Source organism: Calonectris borealis, chromosome 28 (genome assembly GCF_964195595.1).
Source record: "Calonectris borealis chromosome 28, bCalBor7.hap1.2, whole genome shotgun sequence".
Classification (NCBI taxonomy): Eukaryota; Metazoa; Chordata; class Aves; order Procellariiformes; family Procellariidae; genus Calonectris; species Calonectris borealis.
The window spans coordinates 2,867,420-2,887,135 of record NC_134339.1 but is presented as its reverse complement, the minus strand read 5'-3'; the positions used below and the strand labels follow the sequence as shown (position 1 = coordinate 2,887,135).

Genomic DNA, 19,716 nt, shown 5'->3' with positions numbered 1-19,716 from the left:
TGATCTCCTCCTGTCATGTCCTATTTTTCAAGCTATTTTTTCCCCATTTGGTATTTTTCAGTGGCCTAAAGTTCATCCCATCTAGGGTGACAGTCACCAGTCAGAAGGTGGCCTCTCTCTGAGCATGCAGATGAGCACCTTTCAATGACTTTGGCATCAATCAAAAGAGGCAAAGCAGACACAAATTTCAGCAGTGAATCTCACTCCCCCCTATTGTACCATGATTGTGTTTGCTCCAACGGGCACATAAGGTGCCTGGGCCCGTCTTCTCCAGCCTGCGCTTCTGCCAGCTCGTATTCAATGTTGGACAAATCCAGGTTGTGAAATGCTCTTCGTGGCAGGTCCAGCCGGCTGGCGGGTTTGGCACGACACAGACCGTTACATCACGTGGCCAAACCTGACCTCTATCTGTGGAGTACAAGGGAAAGGTACCGTCATCCAACAGCTGCTCAATAGCCAGGCGAAACGAATTGATAGGTGTCAATTCAGCCTGCATTGGACCAGTAGCTACATTATAATGCCAACCTCACCTTTGGTGTTAATGAGGCCCCTTCATTAACAGCCTTGAGCACAGGGGTCAGGGACTGAATAGAGGCAGACTCCTTTCTCACCCAGAAAGCTGGTCCTTCTCATTCAGAATTGAAGCACGTTGGCGGGGCAGTTTGAGGACGCTTGTGCTGCCCATGTTGCATCTGCAAGGGACATGATGTATTTGTGACTATTCATCTGGCTCTTTTCACCAGCACTAAATACACAGAAAGAATAAAATAAATTCTCATTGTGTTCCCGCTTCCTAAGAAAATTTTCCCTCTTCCTTCTGGTTTGGAGGGTTATTGTACATTAAAAGCCTTTTGCATTTTTCAGTAGCTATAGCATGCTATAATTTAGATTTTCCTCAGGCACAAAAGAACTTAGTTAAGCTAAACTGTATTACAGTGTGGGTTTTTTTCTACTAAGTCCTTCATTAATAAGGGAACTAAAGAATTTCCAAGCTGTCTGTAATTTTTCCCAGATGCAGCTAGTAGTTGCTAGGAGTATCTTTTTGGCAATCAGAGTTTTTGGCTATTAACAATCTGGACTTTTGCTATACTACCCTGGTGTTAAATATGTGCTGTGAATACTGTAGTGTGGAGTGTGAATTGGAGAAGGGGGGTAAGGCAGAGAACAGGCAAAACAAAATCATTTTTAGAAGAATAAATATTGCTAGGATTAACAGCTGATTCGAACGAACACGCTTCCCTGCAGGGGTCCCAATGTTGATTAGCAAACCAGGAGCCCTGCTACACCAGAACAAGCGTCGCTGCAGAACTAACTCACTACTCGCTCACAGCTTCTCTCTCTGTCAGTACCTGTTCTGTTTTCTCCCTGGCAGCCAACACGGACAAGCCCTGCAGTGAGCCTGTGCCATGAACTGAAGACAGCCATACACAAACCAAAGCAACACCCAGCTCCCCTCGGTGCCACCAGAGCAACTGAATCCTCTCTTGACTTCAGGTTCAGAACATTTTCTGAGGCTGTAAGTAAGGACTGTTGTTGGCAAAGCCACGGTAAGCGCCAGGAAAAAGATAGCTGCCCCTTATTACCTAAAATATCATCAGTTCTTTGTTTCGACTGCAGGTATGTTCATCTTAGAAATGCCACAGAGTATTTGGCTCATTGGATGTGCTTCATGAAAGTAGACGAAGATCACTATAATCATTTTGCAGCTGGTAAGAGAAGGCAGTGAAGTGACTTACGCAGGTCTAGGAGAGAACTTAGGAGTCTTTTCACTCCGTCATGTTGCATATGGACACAAAGTGGAGGCATGTATTTTCTCAGAGAAACCCTGCTCAAATGCCAGATTTGTGTCTTAATCTTTAAGTCTGTGGGACTATTATAAGATCATCATTTTTCTACACTGCCTGACTCTTGTCAGCCTTGCTTGTTGGCTGGCTGGTGTCCAAGCCACTCAAAGCACAGACTGACCACAGAACTTGTGGTCTTCAGTTCAGAGTGGAAAAAGGGAAGATGCAACTAAATTAGTAACAAGAAAATAATAATGAATGACGACAAACAGTGAAACAAACTTGTTTCTCCAGGGATAGGAAGGGCAAGCCGCAAACATAGACGCACACATATAAATTGACGATGGGGCCTTACAGCGGACATACAGCCGACCATCCCAACGAGTGGTGCTAAGCCTACAGGAAATGCTGCAAAATGAGAGATGTTGCTTGGAGGCTGGCGAGTAAGCAATTTGGGCATCTTGGGTTGCGTGACAATTGGGATTGTCTGGGGGGAGCTGCCAGGGTGGGGGGGCTGCATGTGTTTGGGGGCTCAATGTTGTGTTCCCGCGGAGAGGGAGAGCCGAGGAGGAGGAGAGGAGCAGTGCGGGAGGAAGGAGAGGTGCCTGGAGGAGCAGTTCTGGTGGCTGTTGCCTGCTCCCCAGACAAAGCCTCAGAAAAGCTGGAGCGGGCTCTGTCGCAGTTCAGCGCTGTCGGCCAGTCCTCTCCCAGGAGGTGTCTGTGGATGCCTGCGCGTGGGCTGCGTTGCCCCAACTTGCGCTTGACATGACTTTCCCCACCAAAGCACTAGGACTCATCTCTTCCCTCCTTCAGCCATGCTCTCGAAGACCAGCCAGGTTTGGCCTGTAAAGCAGCCACGGTGTGTACAGGCAGGAAAGAGAAAGGATGTGTTGTACCTTCCCAGGACTGTAGATTAGCCTGTGCTGGGGGAAACACCCCAGAAATCTTTCCCGTCCCTGGGTTTACCTGGCCAAGGCAGGGACGAGTGCAGTGCAAAGTCTTTTTTCCACTTTATTTTCCACCATCCCCAACTCACGGGGTATAGAACCAGTCCTTGGAATAGTCCCCTACCAGGGGCCAAGCCAGATTAAACACACACCTTTCAGTCCAAGACAAGGATCTTTGAAGCAAGGCTCTGCAAAGAAAAATAAAAAGCCCAAACAAAAATTAGGGAGAGCTGTCATGTTTCATTTGCATATTTGAATATGCAAATAAGATCTGTTTCTTATCCATTGGCACTGGCCCTACTGTAGATGGCAGCAACACAGCAGATCTCTGCCAGCATACAGTGCCACAAAGAAAGACGCTAATTGGATTTGCAGACGCTTATTGCAAAACCCAGAAGTTGCTGGAATAGATATAAAGAAACAGGAGCTCAGCCCACGGCAGCCTTGGGTGCGAAGGCGCTCAGCTGACAGCTCGTTAGCTTGAGATGTCCCTGCAAAATTAGAAGTCTGGAGGAGCCTGGATGGCTGCTGGCTCCACCTTCCCCAGCACTGCCCAGCACCTGAAACTCCCAACGCACTCCCATAGAGCCTGGCAAATTTTCTATCCTTGGCTGCGATTTTTTTTTTTTTTTTGAAACTTGAAAAGAAAATCGGGGGTAAACTTGATCAGTCCTTTGGCTGGAAACCATTCAGAACTGGGAACTGCTAGTGGAGCAAAGGCTGGAATTTCTCTCCTTGAGCATTTTCGCAGTTGAATGTAAAGAGCTACCCCAGCACATTTTAAATTAATCCACTCGCACTACTTGTCCCAGCACAGAGCCCTGGGGTGCTGGCTTGGAGTAGGCGTCAATATAATGATGTGCTTACTCTGAATGGGGCACCCCAACTTCTTCAGTGTAGTGCAGTTCAATGGCCACATATCGGGCTGCTCGCCTGCGATGCCGTGGAAGCTGAGGCGCCTGACTCTGGGTTTCCCGTCCCTGACTCGGAAGTGTCTAAGTTCTTGCTCAGATCCCACCCCAGGCCACAGAGCAGCTGAAAGCTGGAGGAGCAACTCGTGTCCAAACCAGCAGAAGTAAATACGGGTGTGCTGAAGTGGGAGGGCAGTCCAGGTCCTGCACTGGGAGAGCACGAAAACAACCGTTAACACCAGGCTGGGCAAAAATAAAGGCACAGAAAAATTGTCATCGATGGGAATTAAAAAAAAAAAGCAAATTCTAATGATGTTGCAGAGGAAGTAACAGACAACTTTTCAGGAAAGGGAAAAGTTCAGGGTCTTGTGTGTCTGTGCAACATCTCTTGCACAAGGAAGCAATTCAACAGAGCAAGAGTGGAGTTAAACTTGGGAAAGACGAAGACATTTCCAGAAAAGATTCAGGCCTGGGAGCATGTAACCATCAAGCACTGTGATGAAGCTGAGTGAATAGCTACGATTGGGAGTTAGAAAATAAAAGATTTAGACCTAAGAGTCACGTGCATGGGAATAATGTCCACAATTAAAGATATCAATGAGAACTCCCAGAGAAAGAGGCCCTGTCTCAATGGAGAAGAAAAGAGACTGTCCGAGGAGATGTCCCTTGGGACTGCATCAGACAGAAACATGGAAAATTAAAACTGGAGGACTTAAAAGAATCCAAATCAGGCTCTTTTTTGTTGTTGTTGTTGTTAACTGAAGCGATTAAGCATTTTGCTTTACTAATATCTTCTATCAGGTTGATGAGGTAAACTGGCTCTTTAGAATGATTTGGGAACCGATTAATCCTTGCCTGTGGCTATCAGTTAGCAACACACACAACGTTATTGGCTAACACGCATTTTTCTGCTGCCTTACAGAGATCAACAAACTATTTCAAACAAGAAACTTGCACGAAGAAAAAATTCTGCCTTGCATCTAAAAGAAAATTTGCTCAGAAACAGTCACAAATTGCACTTGTAACGACAGTCCCGCGTTAATTTAAGGCTCACAAAATTGAGCGCAATAACTTGTCATTTAGAGCTCGAAGAAAAGGTAAACAAAACCCACTTTTCAGATGCAAATGTCACGCTCAGAGTCAGCAGCGGTGCCGAGAAAACCGCGTTTGCAGGGCGGGCGGCTTTTAATGATGCCTCCGCCGCAGCCAGCAGCTCCTTTCTCAGCCAGGACAGTGACCTCCGGGCTCGTCACCCAGCTGAGCCTGCGGCTGATAACCACCGCTTCACTGAAGGAATCCCTGGGTCCATTTGCATTGCAAATACCCCCCGCTACAGACCAGAAAACGAGATATTGTTTCCCCTGCTGCGAACACCCCTCTCCCCCGCGGTCTCCACCAGGGCACGGCCGCTGGCGGGGAAGGCGGCGGGCGGGCAGGGCTGGCGGCGGGCGGCCCGCGAGGCCCGGGGCGGAGAGCGGCGGCGGCCCGAGGGGACTTCGGGGAGAGCGCGGGGGGAAGAGGGGAAACGCGGGAACAGGAGCGAACTGCGGGAGAATGAAGGGAACGTGAGGGACAAAGAGGAGAAATGAGAGAAACTGAGGGGAAAATGAGGGAGACCGAGGGGGAGGAATTGAAACTGAGACAAAATGAGGGAGACCGGCGCGGGGGGGGGACTGAAGCTGAGAGAAAATGAGGGAGACTGAGGGGAAAATTAGAGAAACTGAGGGAAAATGAGGGAGACCGAGGGGAAAATTAGAGAAACTGAGGGAAAATGAGGGAGACCGAGGGAAAAATGACAGAGACTGAGGGGGGGGAATTGAAACTGAGAGAAAATGTGGGAGACCGAGGGGGAAATGAGGGAAACCAAGGGGGAAAATTGAAAGTGAGAGAAAATGTAGGAGACCGAGGAGGGAAATTGAAAGTGAGAGAAAATGAAGGAGACGGAGGGGGAAATGAGGGAGACCGAGAGGGGGGAAGAGAGAGACCGAGGAGAGGGGACTGAAACTGAGAGAAAATGTGGGAGATTGACGGGAAAATGAGGGAGACCAAGGGGGAAAATTGAAAGTGAGAGAAAATGAGGGAGACCGAGGGAAAAAAGAGAGAAACTGAGGGAAAATAAGGGAGACAGAAGGGAAAATTGAAACTGAGAGAGAATGTGGGAGACTGAGGGGAAAATGAGGGACACCGAGGGCAGCTGAGAGGAAACAAGGGAAAGCAAGGGAAAAATGAAGGAGAATGAGGGAGAACAAGGGAGAATGGAGAGCAAGGGGAAACGAGGGGGAACAGGAGAAAATGAGAGAAACTGAGGATAAATGAGGGATAAAGAGGGAAAAATGGGGGGGGGGGGCATTGAGGGAAAATGAAGGACAGTGAGGGGAAAAATGAGACCGAGGGAAAATGAGGGGGGAGAGATGGAGGGAAAATGAGAAAGAAGGAGAGAGGCTGAGGGAGAACAAGGAGAACCGAGGGTGAGCTTCCTCCCCAGCCAAGGCTCAGCCCTGCCCAGCCATTCTGGACTGCTGTGTCCGCTGTACTGGGAGCTGTGGTTTCCCTTGTTCTCAGCTCATTTGTGTAGGAAATTAATAAACGGGTGAGATTCGCTGCCGCCAGCGGCGGGGAAGCGTGGGCCGAGGGAGGGAAAAGGGGCGGGTTGGCGCGGCCGGGGCGCACAAGAAGGCCCAAGCGCTTGGTCCCGGTGCCGGCTGGCGGCCGTGCTGCGCCGTCCTGGGGGGCCGGGGCACGGGCCCGAGCCCGGCCACGCCGCAGGGCAGGAGCGCGCCGCAACGCCGCGCCCGCCGCGGGGAACTGGGGGGGGGGCAGGGGAGGTGGCGAGGCCCGCTCCCTCCCACCACCCGCTTGACCCAGCGCGGGCTCCGCCCTTACCCCCGCCCCCTCGGCAGCCCGCCCGCCGCCGATTGGGCGGAGCAGCTGCCCATCAGGCGGAGGCGGGGGAGGCTGGCGGCGCCCGGGCGGAAGCCCCGCCTCCAGACGTGAGGCGACGCAGCTATTGGCGGCGGGCGAGTGCCTCTCTGCTGGCGTCGATTTCCGGTTCCGCGGGGCGGGCGCCGGGGGGGTGGCGGGGCTGCTGCCTGTGAGTGACACACAATGAGGCGAGCGGCGGCGGCGGGGCCGTGAGGGGCCGCGACCGAGGAGGCGGCGGCGGCGGCCGAGGCGGCGGGGAGGGGGGTGGGGGGGACAGAGAGCGGCTTCGCTCGTAGAGGGGGGGAAGAGAGGGGGGGGAAGAAACACCCTCCCCCCCCCCGCCGACCGGCCAGCGAAACCGCCGCGGCGGGAGCGAGCAAGCGAGCGGGGCCCGCGGCGCTGCGCCCAGCCATGGACAATCAGGTAAGGGGAGCGGCGGCGCCTGCCCCGCCGTGGGGGGTGGGGCCCCTCGGCACCGCCCCTCCCCCCGCGCGGGGGGCACGCGTGGGGAGGGGCCGGGGCCCCCCTGCACCGGAGGGGGCCTGCACTGGGCGGACCCCCACCCGCGTCCGGGAGGGGGGGGGGTTGATCGCCCCCGGTGGTGTTTGGGGGCATCGCCCCCCCCCTTTGAGGAGGCACACCTCCTCCCCACACCCCCTTTTCGGGGGAGGGGGGGAGGTGTGCTCAGTCCTCGCCCCTTCATGGGCGGCCGCGCTGCAGCCTCGCCCGCGGCGGGGGGTGGCAGCAGCATTTCGCGCAAATTCCTGCCCGGGCTTATTTACGGGGAGGGGTGGTGCCGGCGTTACTACCCCCATCAGCCGCGGTGCAAAGGGTTAATGCCACCGAGAGAGTTATTACCGCTGCGGGGAGGCGGTGGGAAGCCGCCTGTTAGCGGACGGGTCGCTGCGGTGCTGCAGCAGGCGGGGATGGATGCTGGAAGTTTACCTGAGGTGATCTGGAGCAGGCTGGCTCAGGCCTTTTGTGTGCGAGTGCATGCGAGCTGGTAACAGGTTACCTACGAGCCTGAGGTTCAGGAGGTGAGCCCCGCTATCCTTTGAATAATCATCCAAAGGAGAGCGAATGGAAACTGGTTATGGCTTTCAGGCAATTAGCACATCAAACAAAAACCCAGGGCAGCCTTCAGAATGTTTATTGAGAAGTTGAAAAGCAGACTCCTTTGTATTATTACAAATTGTTTGAATAGGATTCTGATTTCCCTTTGTTGAGAGACACGCTTGGAAAAAAATCTCCATTTTCAGTGGAGCAACTTTGGATGTTTGTTGTGTTGGGAGATCTTATTTTCAAATGTGTTTCAACTTCTGGCTTAATTCGTAGCGATTGTTAATTGGACCGATATGTGAGGAGTATAGCAAGTACAACTTTCACTCTCAGTTAAACAGTTCTCTTTTATGTTTAATTTTGTTCCCTTCCACATAGTCCCATCTGTTTCTCAGCTAAAATTTCTCAGCCGTTTCAACTAGAAAAGCAAATTCTGTAGACTGACAGTCGTTTGCACTTCTCTGGAGAGGGGTAGTAACTGGCAACAGTAGCACAATTTAAAGGGTAATTATGGAATCGATAATGTGAAGCTGCAGAACAGACTGGCTCAGTTGATGTGAACGCTTGCATGAACACTGTGGGAAGTATCCCAGATAAAGCAGGCCAACAAGCGCTCTCCCATGCGGGCTTGGGATTTAGGCAGACTGTCTCCACATAATGCTCTTCCACTGCAGGAGAGCTTGCTGTGCGTTGAGTGAAACACACCTTGCCTTTTTTCTTATTCCTTAATACGACATGAAAGAACAGGCGGCCGTGTACCTTCATTTTTAGTGCAGGAGCGAGATGGAGCCAGTGTAGATAAGCCCTGAAGCACAGAATGGGAAAAAATGGCCTGCCAAGAGAACTTGCAGAGGAAGGTAACCTAAAGAAATGCTGTAGTAAAACAGGTGAAGCAATTAATTAGATGAGTTTGTCCCTGAGAATTGATGTGTTGGATGGCAGCTTAAGGTATTTTATTGTAAAGATAATTGCCTGAAAGAGTGTGTTAAGGCTTATAGTTGAAATAAGAATGGGACTGCAATTTGGGAGGTCGAGCTTTGATGCCTGGTACTCTGTAGACCTCCTGTGTGATCTTTTTACAAAGAAAAGAATACTGAGATTGAGTGACTTATGCTTTTTCAGAAAGTATTAACCATGCTCTGAAAATCACATTCCCATAAAATGTCAGGTTGGATATGCAAAATACTTCTTGAGTGTTAATCATGGTCATACTCCTTGTTGCAGTTCCTCAGTGGGAAAATGAGGATACTACTTTTCCTAAACATTTGTCTAGAGCTCAGGAAGCTTGCTCTTTCTATATTCATTGTCTAACATCATGCCCTCAGTCTGGGTCTGTGTCCACCTGTAATATAGGTAATGACAAATAACGTTGCCTCTCCCAATGGTAATTGAGAACTGCCAGAAAGAACAAGATGCTTATTTTCAAGTCTTAGGTGAAGAAAGGAGTAAGGACTAAAAACTGCCCCATTTTTATAACTTCCAGTTGCTGAAGCTGGATTTTGTTGGGTTTAGTTCGAGATCACTGTGCTGCTGGTCTAGTTTGTATAATGTATATGCACAAAATTAGTAAGTAGTCGGATACCTTAGGTGTTATTCCCTGTCTCTACAAATCTTGCCCTAAGATTTGCTTGCGTTAACTTGTGTCTGAATCACATTTGCCTTTCCTCTGTTACGTCTGTTTAGTTCATTTGCTTTCTTCTGACTGTGAAGTCTGCAGTAACATGTGGATCTTCACAATTAATTTAATCTGATTTTTAAGACATTTAATGGGATTTTTGTGCTTTGAGTGAGACATTGAATATACCTTCTCTGTTATCCTGTGATTAGAATAGGATTCAGGAGTGCAAATCAGAGTTAGGTCATTTTAGTGTTGGATATTGTAAAGGCATGCTGTATGTTAGGCTTGGTCTCTGAAAGTGTGTTAATAAACTATATTTAAAAGAATACAAGGAGCATCATAGTTGTATTCTAATGGATTACATATTCCAGAGAATATCATAAACCACCAATTCATGATCTAATTTTTCCGGTTTTAAGATTAGTTTTCTGTCAGTGCTGTGAATTCTGTAAGCTGTGAACATCAAGTTCTGGCTCTGACACTTTCTGGAAATAAAGATTCCGCAATTAGGACTTTGCTGACAATTTAGTTGATAAGTGAGGCAGATAAATCTATCCCTCTTCTAAAGCTGTTTTCTCTGCAATGCTAATATTAGGAAGAAAATAGGTAGGAAATGGTGCTAGGAGCTATTTTTATGATACCTTTTCTGTTGACAACACTGTAGTTTTCAGAATTAGACTAATCTCTCATTGGAAGCTGTTGTATTCCTCCCCTGCGGTGATCTAGCGTCTTCTGTCTGTGGGGCTCAGCATTATGCATAACATGTAAGCTGTTTCATTTTGCTTATAGTCTTACCTCTATCCTAAAACAGTGCACGGTTCAAGTAAAATTGGAGCTGGGGCACCGAGCCCAACTGCGGAAAAAGCCCACCACCGAAGGGTTTACTCATGACTGGATGGTGTTTGTCCGTGGCCCGGAGCAGTGTGACATCCAGCATTTTGTGGAAAGGGTGGTCTTTCGGCTACATGAGAGCTTCCCAAAACCCAAACGAGGTGAGTGTATTTTTAAAGATGCGTTATTAGGTCTTCTCTGTATGAAAGAGCATTGTGCGAGTCAAGGTTGTCTTGGATTGTCACTTTTCTGTAAAATATCTCCTTAAAGAGGAGGAAAATGTACATTGCGTGCACTTCAGCATTAACCTTTACCGTCTTTGTCTGAGGAAGGTCAGGGAGAATGGGACCTTTCTGCTGATGAAAGGGCTGGGGCTGCGATGCTTTCTGCTCTTATTTAAGCATTAGTACATGCAGGTTCTCAAGTCACTTAGTGACAGCAGAAGATAATTCATGTTACAAAATGGGAAAGATGGGTTTGATTTGTTAATATTCGCCAACACAAGCTGGAAGCACGTGATTGGTGAGAGATGGGCTTGTATATGTACTGGAGAATGTACACTTTTGCATTGGTCATTAAGTAGCCATCAGGATTCTTGCAGTTTCTCGTCTCACGTGCCAATTCAGGTAGTATTTAAGCCAGCAGAAGTCAATGATGCCAAAGGGGTGGTGGTCTTTTTGCCACTGGCTGTATGTTCCAGCTGCACGTATGCGTGCAAGCACTGTGCAGTCAGCGAGGTTGGGGAGAGTATACAAACTGCAGTGTTATTTTCTGCTGGATCTGTTCATTGCTCTTTCTGACATGAACCTTATTCTTGGCACGGGGCAGCAGGAACACATGGTTGAGGTGGAGGAGCAGGAGTTGCCCTTTTCGGCAGCAGCGCAGATTTAGGTCTGCTTAAGATTGTGTAACTGCATCTGCAGTGTTATTGTTATGTAGTGTTACAAGGAATGCTGGCTGCCTAAGCATATTGCTGTAAATTACTTCATAATGTGCATTCTTTGAAATATTTCTTTGGAAGACGGCTGGTCACGCAGGATGTCTTGGGACTACCTACTACACTGGTTATTTGTGAGAGTCCGCAGTGGAAAGTAACTCATAGGTGTTCAGCTCATAAGGGTGTGAATCTAGTCTGTATGTTAATAAAATCTCCTTCAAATTGATGTAGTAAAACTGATGTATGATAAGCAAGTGCAGTACTGAGCTGAAAGCTAATTTATAGAATAAAAAAGTTACAATCTGCTGTGCTACAATTCTTGTCATCTGGTGTAATTACTTTATTACAAACAACTGTGTTGGGATAGTACCTGGTCTTTGCTCAGTCGGTTGCCATATCATCTACCTTTAAAGAGACAGGTTTTTGCAATCTCTGGGTGTTGCATGCTTTCTTAAGCTTGCTCATAATGCCAGCTTGCTTTTGACTAAAGTGTGTCTGGGTTGTACATAAATGGTATGTATAGTATTTCTAGATTTGTTTGAAGGGTTTCTTCAGATGGTTCGCTCTTACTTGGAGCAAAATCTACTGGTGAAGGTAGGCTTGTGCTGCTAGCAGATTGCTTGCGTAGTAATTTTAATTTGTTAGTATAGAGCGGCAAAGGAACAAAGGCTGCTTGGCAGATAGTCTTAAGATTCCTGCTGCCTTATTGGCACTGTTCTTTGGTTTTGGGCTTTTTCCCTTAAATGATGGGGTTCTTATATGAAACTCAAGTTAAAGCAAGTCTAGAGATTTTTATTATTTTTAGATAGGCTCTTTTTTCACAGTTGAATTTTGAGTACTGCTTTCTAGCACCTTAATGATGGTAGAACTGCTTAGAGTTGGGGATAATATATCTACATTAAAGGAAAATAATTTGTGTGCTTTTTAGGTTTGAGGTAATGTTTCCTAATCATATTAATTACTTGGAATTCTTTAGAGAAAGTAAAAAGATTTGCACTGAATTCCCCTAATTACTTAATTGACTTCATTTACATATATTGTAGTGTATAAATTATATGCAAGTGCATCCGGTTCCTGAGAGGCAGAATATCTGTTTGGTCTCATGTTTCTTCTGGCAGCTGTTATGTATAGCTATGTCATGGCCAAATAAACGATCCTAGAATCCTTCGAGTTGGCTGTCACGGTACTGAAATGCAGTGGTAGATGGTAGGAAGGATTCAGTAGCATGAAGGTACAACAGGTAGCGGGATGGGGGAACTGAGGCAGGAAGCATGTAGATTAATTTCTTAGAAGCGATTAACTTTTGTAATCGATGTTTCTGCAATAGGCAGCACTGTGACCTTAGCGGCAAACTGTTTAACCTTTCTCCGTTTCCTTGTATGTGAAATAAATAGCAGTGCTTACCTGCCCTTCAGGTTTGTGACGAGGTTTGGATGAAGCAGCTTGTAGTATGGCTGTTACGTAATTATGAAGATTGAGCATTGCAGGAGAGCATTTCAAGGGGAAAAAAAATCTGCTCGCATGGTATAGTGTTTTGGTTAATAAATATTGGCATCAAAGTAAATTTTACCTTTCTGTACTGTTCAAATTCCCACCTTTTGGGTCTTTGCCTTTTTTTTGCAAGACAGCTTTAACTGGCAGTTTGCATTGTTGTGGAACAGCACAGAAATGTAATTGTATCTCACTGCAAAAGGGGGGGAAGAATCTCACGGAGGCTCTGGCATGGAGTGTTTTATGTTTCCTTTCCATGGGAGGAGCTAAGAACAGATTTTCATGTTCTTAACTAAGCCCATGACCACCATCTTATTTTGTTTTTTTCACAAAGGTCAGTGTTTTAAATGTGTCCTGAGTTGTCAGAGGCCCATTTCTCATCTTGCAACTCCTTTTTGGCTCAGATTAAGTTGCATTGTATTCAAAGTTAACATTTGTCTGTTCTCTTTTCAGTGTGCAAGGAGCCCCCCTACAAAGTGGAGGAGTCTGGCTACGCAGGCTTCATTATGCCCATTGAAGTATACTTCAAAAATAAGGTAGAATCTGATTTCTGGTCTTCTAATTGTTTTGAGCTGTGCCAGAGCCTGAAACTGCCTGACAGAAAGACTCTAAATTATGTGACTGTTTTATGTGTGTGTTTTTTATTAGTCTAATAAATAGAATTTAACTGGGAGTTGGAAGCTCCTGCCAGACTTCAAAAGAAAGCTTTTGGCAGAAATGGAGTTGTATAGAAAGGTAATATCAGGACAGTGTGATGGTCCTAGAGATTCTGAACAGAGATTGTACCACTTGTAACAAGCTTCTCTAGCATGGATAATATTAAAGCAGTTTAAAATATTTTATGCGAAGAGGGAAGTAAATAAACATAAACCACTGATTTTATAAACATTTATAAATGCTGTGTTGACTGGCAATATATTAAAACATCCATTTTTTATTTGCAATCTTATTAAATTAACTGTACAGGTATAAAATTTGTATAGGCCCAAGACAAAGCTTTGCATATATAGGACAGATATTTACAGCTACGTTAAAAATATTGTCATTCTGATTCAGTACTCTTCCAAAAAGAAAACACTAAATGTTTTAAATCTTAAGATGCATTGCCAACAAGTATATGAAAGTTAAAATTTGGGATTTATTGCTTGCTTTAAGTCTTACCACAGAGGTCACATGCTACATGACTTGAAGAAGGTTATGAAAATAGGGATTTGGGCACTTGCGTTCATATTAACTCCATTTCAGTTAAATTGTTTTGTTAAACATGAATACGGAATCTTTCTGGTTTTGATTACTACTTAAATAAAAAAACCCCAAACTTCTGCTTATTATCCCTAAGAGGGAACATAGATAAAGTAAAATTTGACCATTAAGCCACACCACTATAATGTATGCTCTCAGCCCTACCCCCCTCAACTCCCCAAGCACAAGCCATTACCCCAGGTTTTGTTGACAGCAGACCACATAGAACAACTAATTCTATTTAGCTTCCCAGCATCCTTTCCATTGTACCTCCCACAAACGTATCTGTCTGTCGTTTCCTTCTCGCCCCAGTCTAGCACAGTATACTCTCCTGGCGGTGTCATTTGTGAATAATTAACGTTTTAGTTTGTGTTTTTGGCCTACCACATTGCTCTTAATCCACTTTGAGTCTGAGTAATAAGCCAAATAATGAGACTGAACCACAAGAAGACTTGTCTTCTAAACCTGGGAACGTTTTGCCCACAACTTTCTTTTGGGTGGGTGGGGTAAGCCAAAAGGATGTGAAGAGAAATGGCAGTTAGTGTAGGGGACGAAAGTTGTTGATAGAAGCAGCTTTTTTGGCAAACACTGAAAACTACGACTTGAATGCAGAAAAAAAACCTCAAAAGCTTAAAAGTAGTTTGACTTCTGGTGGCTTTTCTGAGGTTTTGGATGGAAATCAGGAAACTCTTCTTCCGCACTGTATGTTAGCTTAATTCAGGTTCAAAATATGCCTTTACATTCCTGACCAAAAAATGTCAACTTCTCCACGCTGATTTCATGTAAGGGGACTCTCGAATGACTGTGATGGGTGAACTATGTTTTCTTTTTACTCTTACCTTTTATTTTTCCTTCCTTTCTTCACCCAGTCTTTTCTCAAACTTGCCTTTTCCCTGCAAGTCTCTGATGGCTTTGTCTTTCACAACTTCTCAGATCTTTCTCTCTCATTTCTGCCTCTCCTGTATGTTTTTGTAGGCACACTTGTTTGCATGACTGTCGTCTGCATTCGTATGCTTTCTTTCTCTCTGTTCCTTATATTCGTATGCTCCTCACAGAATATGGAACTGGCTGCTTTTCTGAATATAACTTGGTTTCACACCCACCGGGGTCATCACTTCTCATTGTTTCTATAAACACGTGACTGCATAGTTGTTCTTTCTAGCATTAGGGGTAGGATGGCTTTTATAAATAAGGGAAATAGGTGGTCTCTTCTTAGTGGAAACAATGGAAGTAGCCGTTGATTTAGGAGAAGGCAGTTTGTTTTTGGCATTTTGGTCTTCAGAAAAAAGATGAAAAATAAATAGTAAAACAGGTTTAGTTGCAGACTTGTTTTCAAAATGACAAATCTTCAAATACATCTTGGCCCTGTTTTTTAGGTGCATGCATTATGGAGAAGTTTTTTTCCACTTTTAAGCTGATTGACGAATTGATTAATTACGGGGTTTCAGATAGCACCTCCCATTATTAAATTGGGGTGGTTGAGGGAAAACGTGATAGCTTCTGTCTTTCAGCAAGTCATTTGAACAGAGATGTTCAGTGTTCCCTGATTCAATCATGAACTTGAAATACGTGAGCTATACTGAAGTTGTTTGAAATTTGCTTTTACTGCTTAAAAGTAATTTTTCCATCCTTATGTCAGCAAATGTTCTATTCTCTGCACATTTGGAAGTTAAGCATGGTACTTATGACTGCTGGAAGCTTAGAAGCTGCCTGACGATGTGAAGAATTTGGCTCTTCTGACCATTATTGCCTGGTGATAATGCCATCTTGAAATATTAAGAGCTATGATTATTAGCAGTAAGTGGAGTTGAAGGAAATGTAAGAGGTAAATATTTCTGCAAAGATAGAAATGGAAAGACAAAAGACAAGCAAGGACTGGGATATAGTAGAAACGAAAAAGATTGGGAAAGAGGAGGAGGAGGAATGGCAAAGGCTTAGAATACAGCCTATTTTCTCCTGCATTAAAGAATATGACATTAAAGCACCAAATAAATAAATCTTTACTACTTCGAGACCATATGTTCACTCTGATCTCTGTAAACCTGTTGACACTGGTGGGGATCAGCTGTTGTGTGTGGAGCATGTATTGTTCTGAATTTGCCTGAATTGATTACAGCATTTGGGACTCATCCTTGAATAACTCTTTTCAAGTAGATGTTACGGATTGATTCTGGGATTGGGTAGAAAATGCTGTTTCATAGGTGGCTGGGCAGGAGGAGTCGGGTGGGTCTTTCTGGCCATATGCTCCCTACATTCTAGCACGTTTTTGTTGATGTGTGTCCTCTCAGTTGAAACAAGAGTTGCAAAGGCTTTGGGATTTGTTTATCGATGCATGTTTAGCTTTGTAAAGGTGAGAAGAAAAAGGATTTAGAGAGGGAGTGAACTAATCTGTGGAGGCTGATCTTTGCCATGGTTGGCTGAAATTTTTTTTCCACAGTTTAAGCCTCCTTTCTTAGCCGTTTCCTTTCCCTGTTCTAATTTGTTACTAGGATGATAAATAGTGGTTGTCAGAGCCAGTGTACTCTTTGCTTTGGCTAAAGAAACATGAGCCTGTTCACTGCTAAGGAACAGTTTTACTAAGAATGACTTAAGAATGGTTTTAATGAACTTCATCAGGGATATTTTTTAGGCAACTTTGCATAAAACTGCCCATTAACTCTGTGTTGGAGTGCTCTGTTTTCATTGTTGTTGTTGTCTGTTTGGAGTAGGAGAGTCAGCGCTCTCGGCCCCACTGAAGCTTGTGGTGCCTTTCAGTCAGACAGGGAAGTGCTGGCAGAGTATTAAAAAAGGTGCAAGAGCCTGTTCTTACCCTCTACGAGCACAGTTACGCCTTGTTGACATGTGTTTGTCCTTCCTGTGCTTAATTCAGTTCCTCAATAAGTAGGTGCTTTCTCAGTCTTACCGTTTGAATTACAGAATATATATTTTGAATATTGCTGCGAACCTGGACAGTTTGTATCCCTGAGCTTTCTAGGCAGTTGCAGTGGTCTATACAGGCCGCGGGACCTGCAGTCTCATTTGATATTGGTGGCCTGCTAGAGCCTTTGCCTCTGTAACTGAACCTGAAAAACAAATGGCAGGATCTCAGCGGGTTGAATGATAAAGCTTTTGAAAGCACAGTTGACTAATGATAGTGGATCATTTGGGATTGTTGGACTGAAAATGTTATTATGCTATTTTTATTTTTAAATCCTTTGTGTTCCTTCCTATAATGAGGGCTGCTGTTAGTGGCTTCTGGTGCTTGAGTCAATACAAACTGGGTACGATAAATGTGTTGCTGTTTTTCTACTGCTCTTCCTCTTCCTTCTCCCCCACTCAATTTCAACAGTCTTGAGGCTTTTTTCGTGGCCTCTTTGTTGTCTCCAAATACATCTCTCACAGTGGTGTATGTTGTAATCTGGAGGCTGTAATACAGGTATTACTTTGGTATTCATCCCCTGTTACATTTTTTGCACCCTAATCAAATTAGATCAACCCCTCCCCCAACAAAAGCTGAAGGTCTAGTACGCATTCATGTTACTCTGATATAAGGCAGATGATATTAATGCAACGTGGATAAGATGATGTATTAAAGTCTCTTTAAAGATACTACCTCCTGATTTCAGTGCTAGAGATAAAAGACTTCCAGTATTTACATAATGGATACATGTAACTTGGGCTTTTTCTGTGAAAAGGGAGATAAGCAAAGAAAGCAGAGAAATCCCTTTTGCCAGTTTGATTTTTCCAGTTAGGTTCAAAATAAATATATGCATATTTTACCCCTTCTGCAATATTTATAGGTGTGATATATAAAATACATAAAAAAATACTGGAGAAGGGAAAAATTATTTGTGTTTCAAAGTAGGGAGTCAGTGGAGACATTGTATGTGGGTTGCACATATGGCAAGGTAGGTGAAACTGGAGATCAATTAGAACTACGTGTCAGGACTCTGCCATCAGGAAGGTATTGGCTTGTGAAATGCTCCTAAGGAAGGTTGCTGAAGAGCCCGCGTTTGCATGAGAGATTTGATTTTACTTAACAGATTGCTTAGGGGCAGGGTCTGCACAGGTTTGAGGAAAGGAGGAGTAGATTTAACCTGTTAGTATTTATTCAGTGTTGCTGAAAGTTGCGGAAGGAGGAGTAAAACTTGTCATTTTGTCTAGCCTTTATGTGGAAGCATTTGTTGCTCATGGTTTTTAGGTCTGTTCTGTATTGTCTTACTTACCAAATCTGCAGCACTTTCTTTTGTGCTGCTGATGAGTGATGAATCTTTTTTTACCTTTTTCTGTCATAAATTAGTACGTATTACCAGTTTACCCATTCTTCTATCTGAGCACTCTGTGTTCCTGGCCAAAACACCCGAGCTGTGTGTGTTTCAGTAGCCATTCAGTGTGGCACATTGATAGGCATCTCCATATGCTGAATAGGTTGCAGTGCCTGGCAGGGAAGCCTTGTCGAACGTAGCAGCTTTACTAGGCATGCCAGCATCGTATCGTGCATTTGTAAGAGCTAGCAGATTATTAAATGCTTGTCTTTTGAGCAGTGAGTATATTTTCCTAATTTTCAAACAAATAAGCTTCAGATGGGGGAGAGTTCCAAAATGCTGTTCTGTTAACCCTGTAGAATCTCCAAAAAGATGAGGGTGTTTCATGAACTTGTTAGCAGTGTGTAATGTAAGGCTACTTGCTTCAAAAAATGAATATTGGGCTATTCACTTTTAAATGTCCTGTCTTGAAGCGGGGTGGAAGACTAGTCAAACGGGTTGTACAAGCCCGGAAAGGGGGTTTCATTTATACAGACGTTATGAACCGGTTGCGGATAAATGACTCTGTCAGGCTGGATCTATGGCAAAAGGGAAGTAGTGTTAGATGTTATAGTTATTGAATAACCACGAGTCTGCTTCCTTGGTGTGCTAGATTTTTGTAGATAATTTTGTTTTATGGCTTTCTAAAAGTGATTTATGAGCTTTATGCGCACGCTACCAGTGAAATTCTTTTGATTTGTGTTTAAGTGGCAAAGGGCACACCCTGCCTTAAAAACAGGACAAGGAAATTTTAACAAAAGACTTTGAAAAATTCCTCCTCTTACGAAAAGTGCCAAAAGAACTTTAACCCATTACTTCAGAACTCGGAAGAAAAATAAAGAAACTTCAATGTTCATAACAGTGCAGTGGCAGATAGAAAGCTGGAAAACAGTAAAAATAAAGCGTAAGTACTCAGGAGGTGGAATAGGGGGGTTCGCTGGATGGAGGGAAGTTCACAGCAGCTGCAAATAAAGCTTGGCCCTGGCTTTGTGGTACACACTTCTAGTTTTCTTCTCTGGCATCGTGAGATTTAAGGGGCAGATATAAACTGAGGTTCTAAGGTGGCTTGCTCAGAGATGCCATACCAGGTTAACCATTTCATGTCCAGATTGACCATTGAATTTTAATCTGAATAACCGCAATATCTACCAGTTAGAAATGGATGTGATCCATCCTTTCTAAAGCCTTTCTTGGAATTAAGGCCCTTTAGAAAAGCTTATGGTCTCAGAGAGCAACAATATCCACAGAAAGTAAATCTCTCCCCTTTTCGGTTTTACTTGTTGACATCAAGGGTTGAATATCAGAAGGTGGTATCATCTAAGAGTAAAGCTTGGCTTGCCCGTATAGTTGCTACTCAAGCAGGAGTACGTAAAGTGGTGTTGCAGTATGAAAACAGACTGTCTGGACCTAAGTTTGTAGGGTGAAAAAGTACCTACGCTCTATTGCAACTCCAAGCAGCAGGATGTGTAGGTCCCAACATGTTATTTAGAAAGGCTTTGAAGTGCGGCACTGTGGATTCAGTGTGGCTTTCCATTTAAAGTCAGAGGATGTGTAGGTCCAGGTCAATTGAGAGAGATTTTCTTTGGTTTTCTTTTTTTTTTATTCCTTCTTCCCCCTTCCCCCCCTTGATGGTTGTTTGGAGGGAAGAACCTCTTAGGGAGGACCGGATGGGTTACGCTTTGGAGTGTCTT

At 44.9% G+C, this 19,716-nt stretch overlaps 1 protein-coding gene across 5 annotated transcripts in view; it reads left to right on the top strand.

Moving 5' to 3' along the window:
* The first annotated feature begins 6,837 nt into the window (after positions 1-6,837).
* MLLT1 (MLLT1 super elongation complex subunit) overlaps positions 6,838-19,716 on the top strand; it is a 32,395-nt gene continuing 19,516 nt past the window's right edge. For all 5 annotated transcript variants that reach the window (XR_012677541.1, XR_012677542.1, XM_075175369.1 and 2 more), the window contains exons 1-3: positions 6,838-6,987; positions 10,053-10,233; positions 12,954-13,036. Coding sequence is in view for 3 of the 5 variants with exons in the window: in XM_075175369.1 (XP_075031470.1) it covers positions 6,976-6,987; positions 10,053-10,233; positions 12,954-13,036 (276 nt within the window). In the remaining 2 variants the exon portion in view is untranslated. The remainder of the gene's footprint in view (positions 6,988-10,052; positions 10,234-12,953; positions 13,037-19,716) is intronic.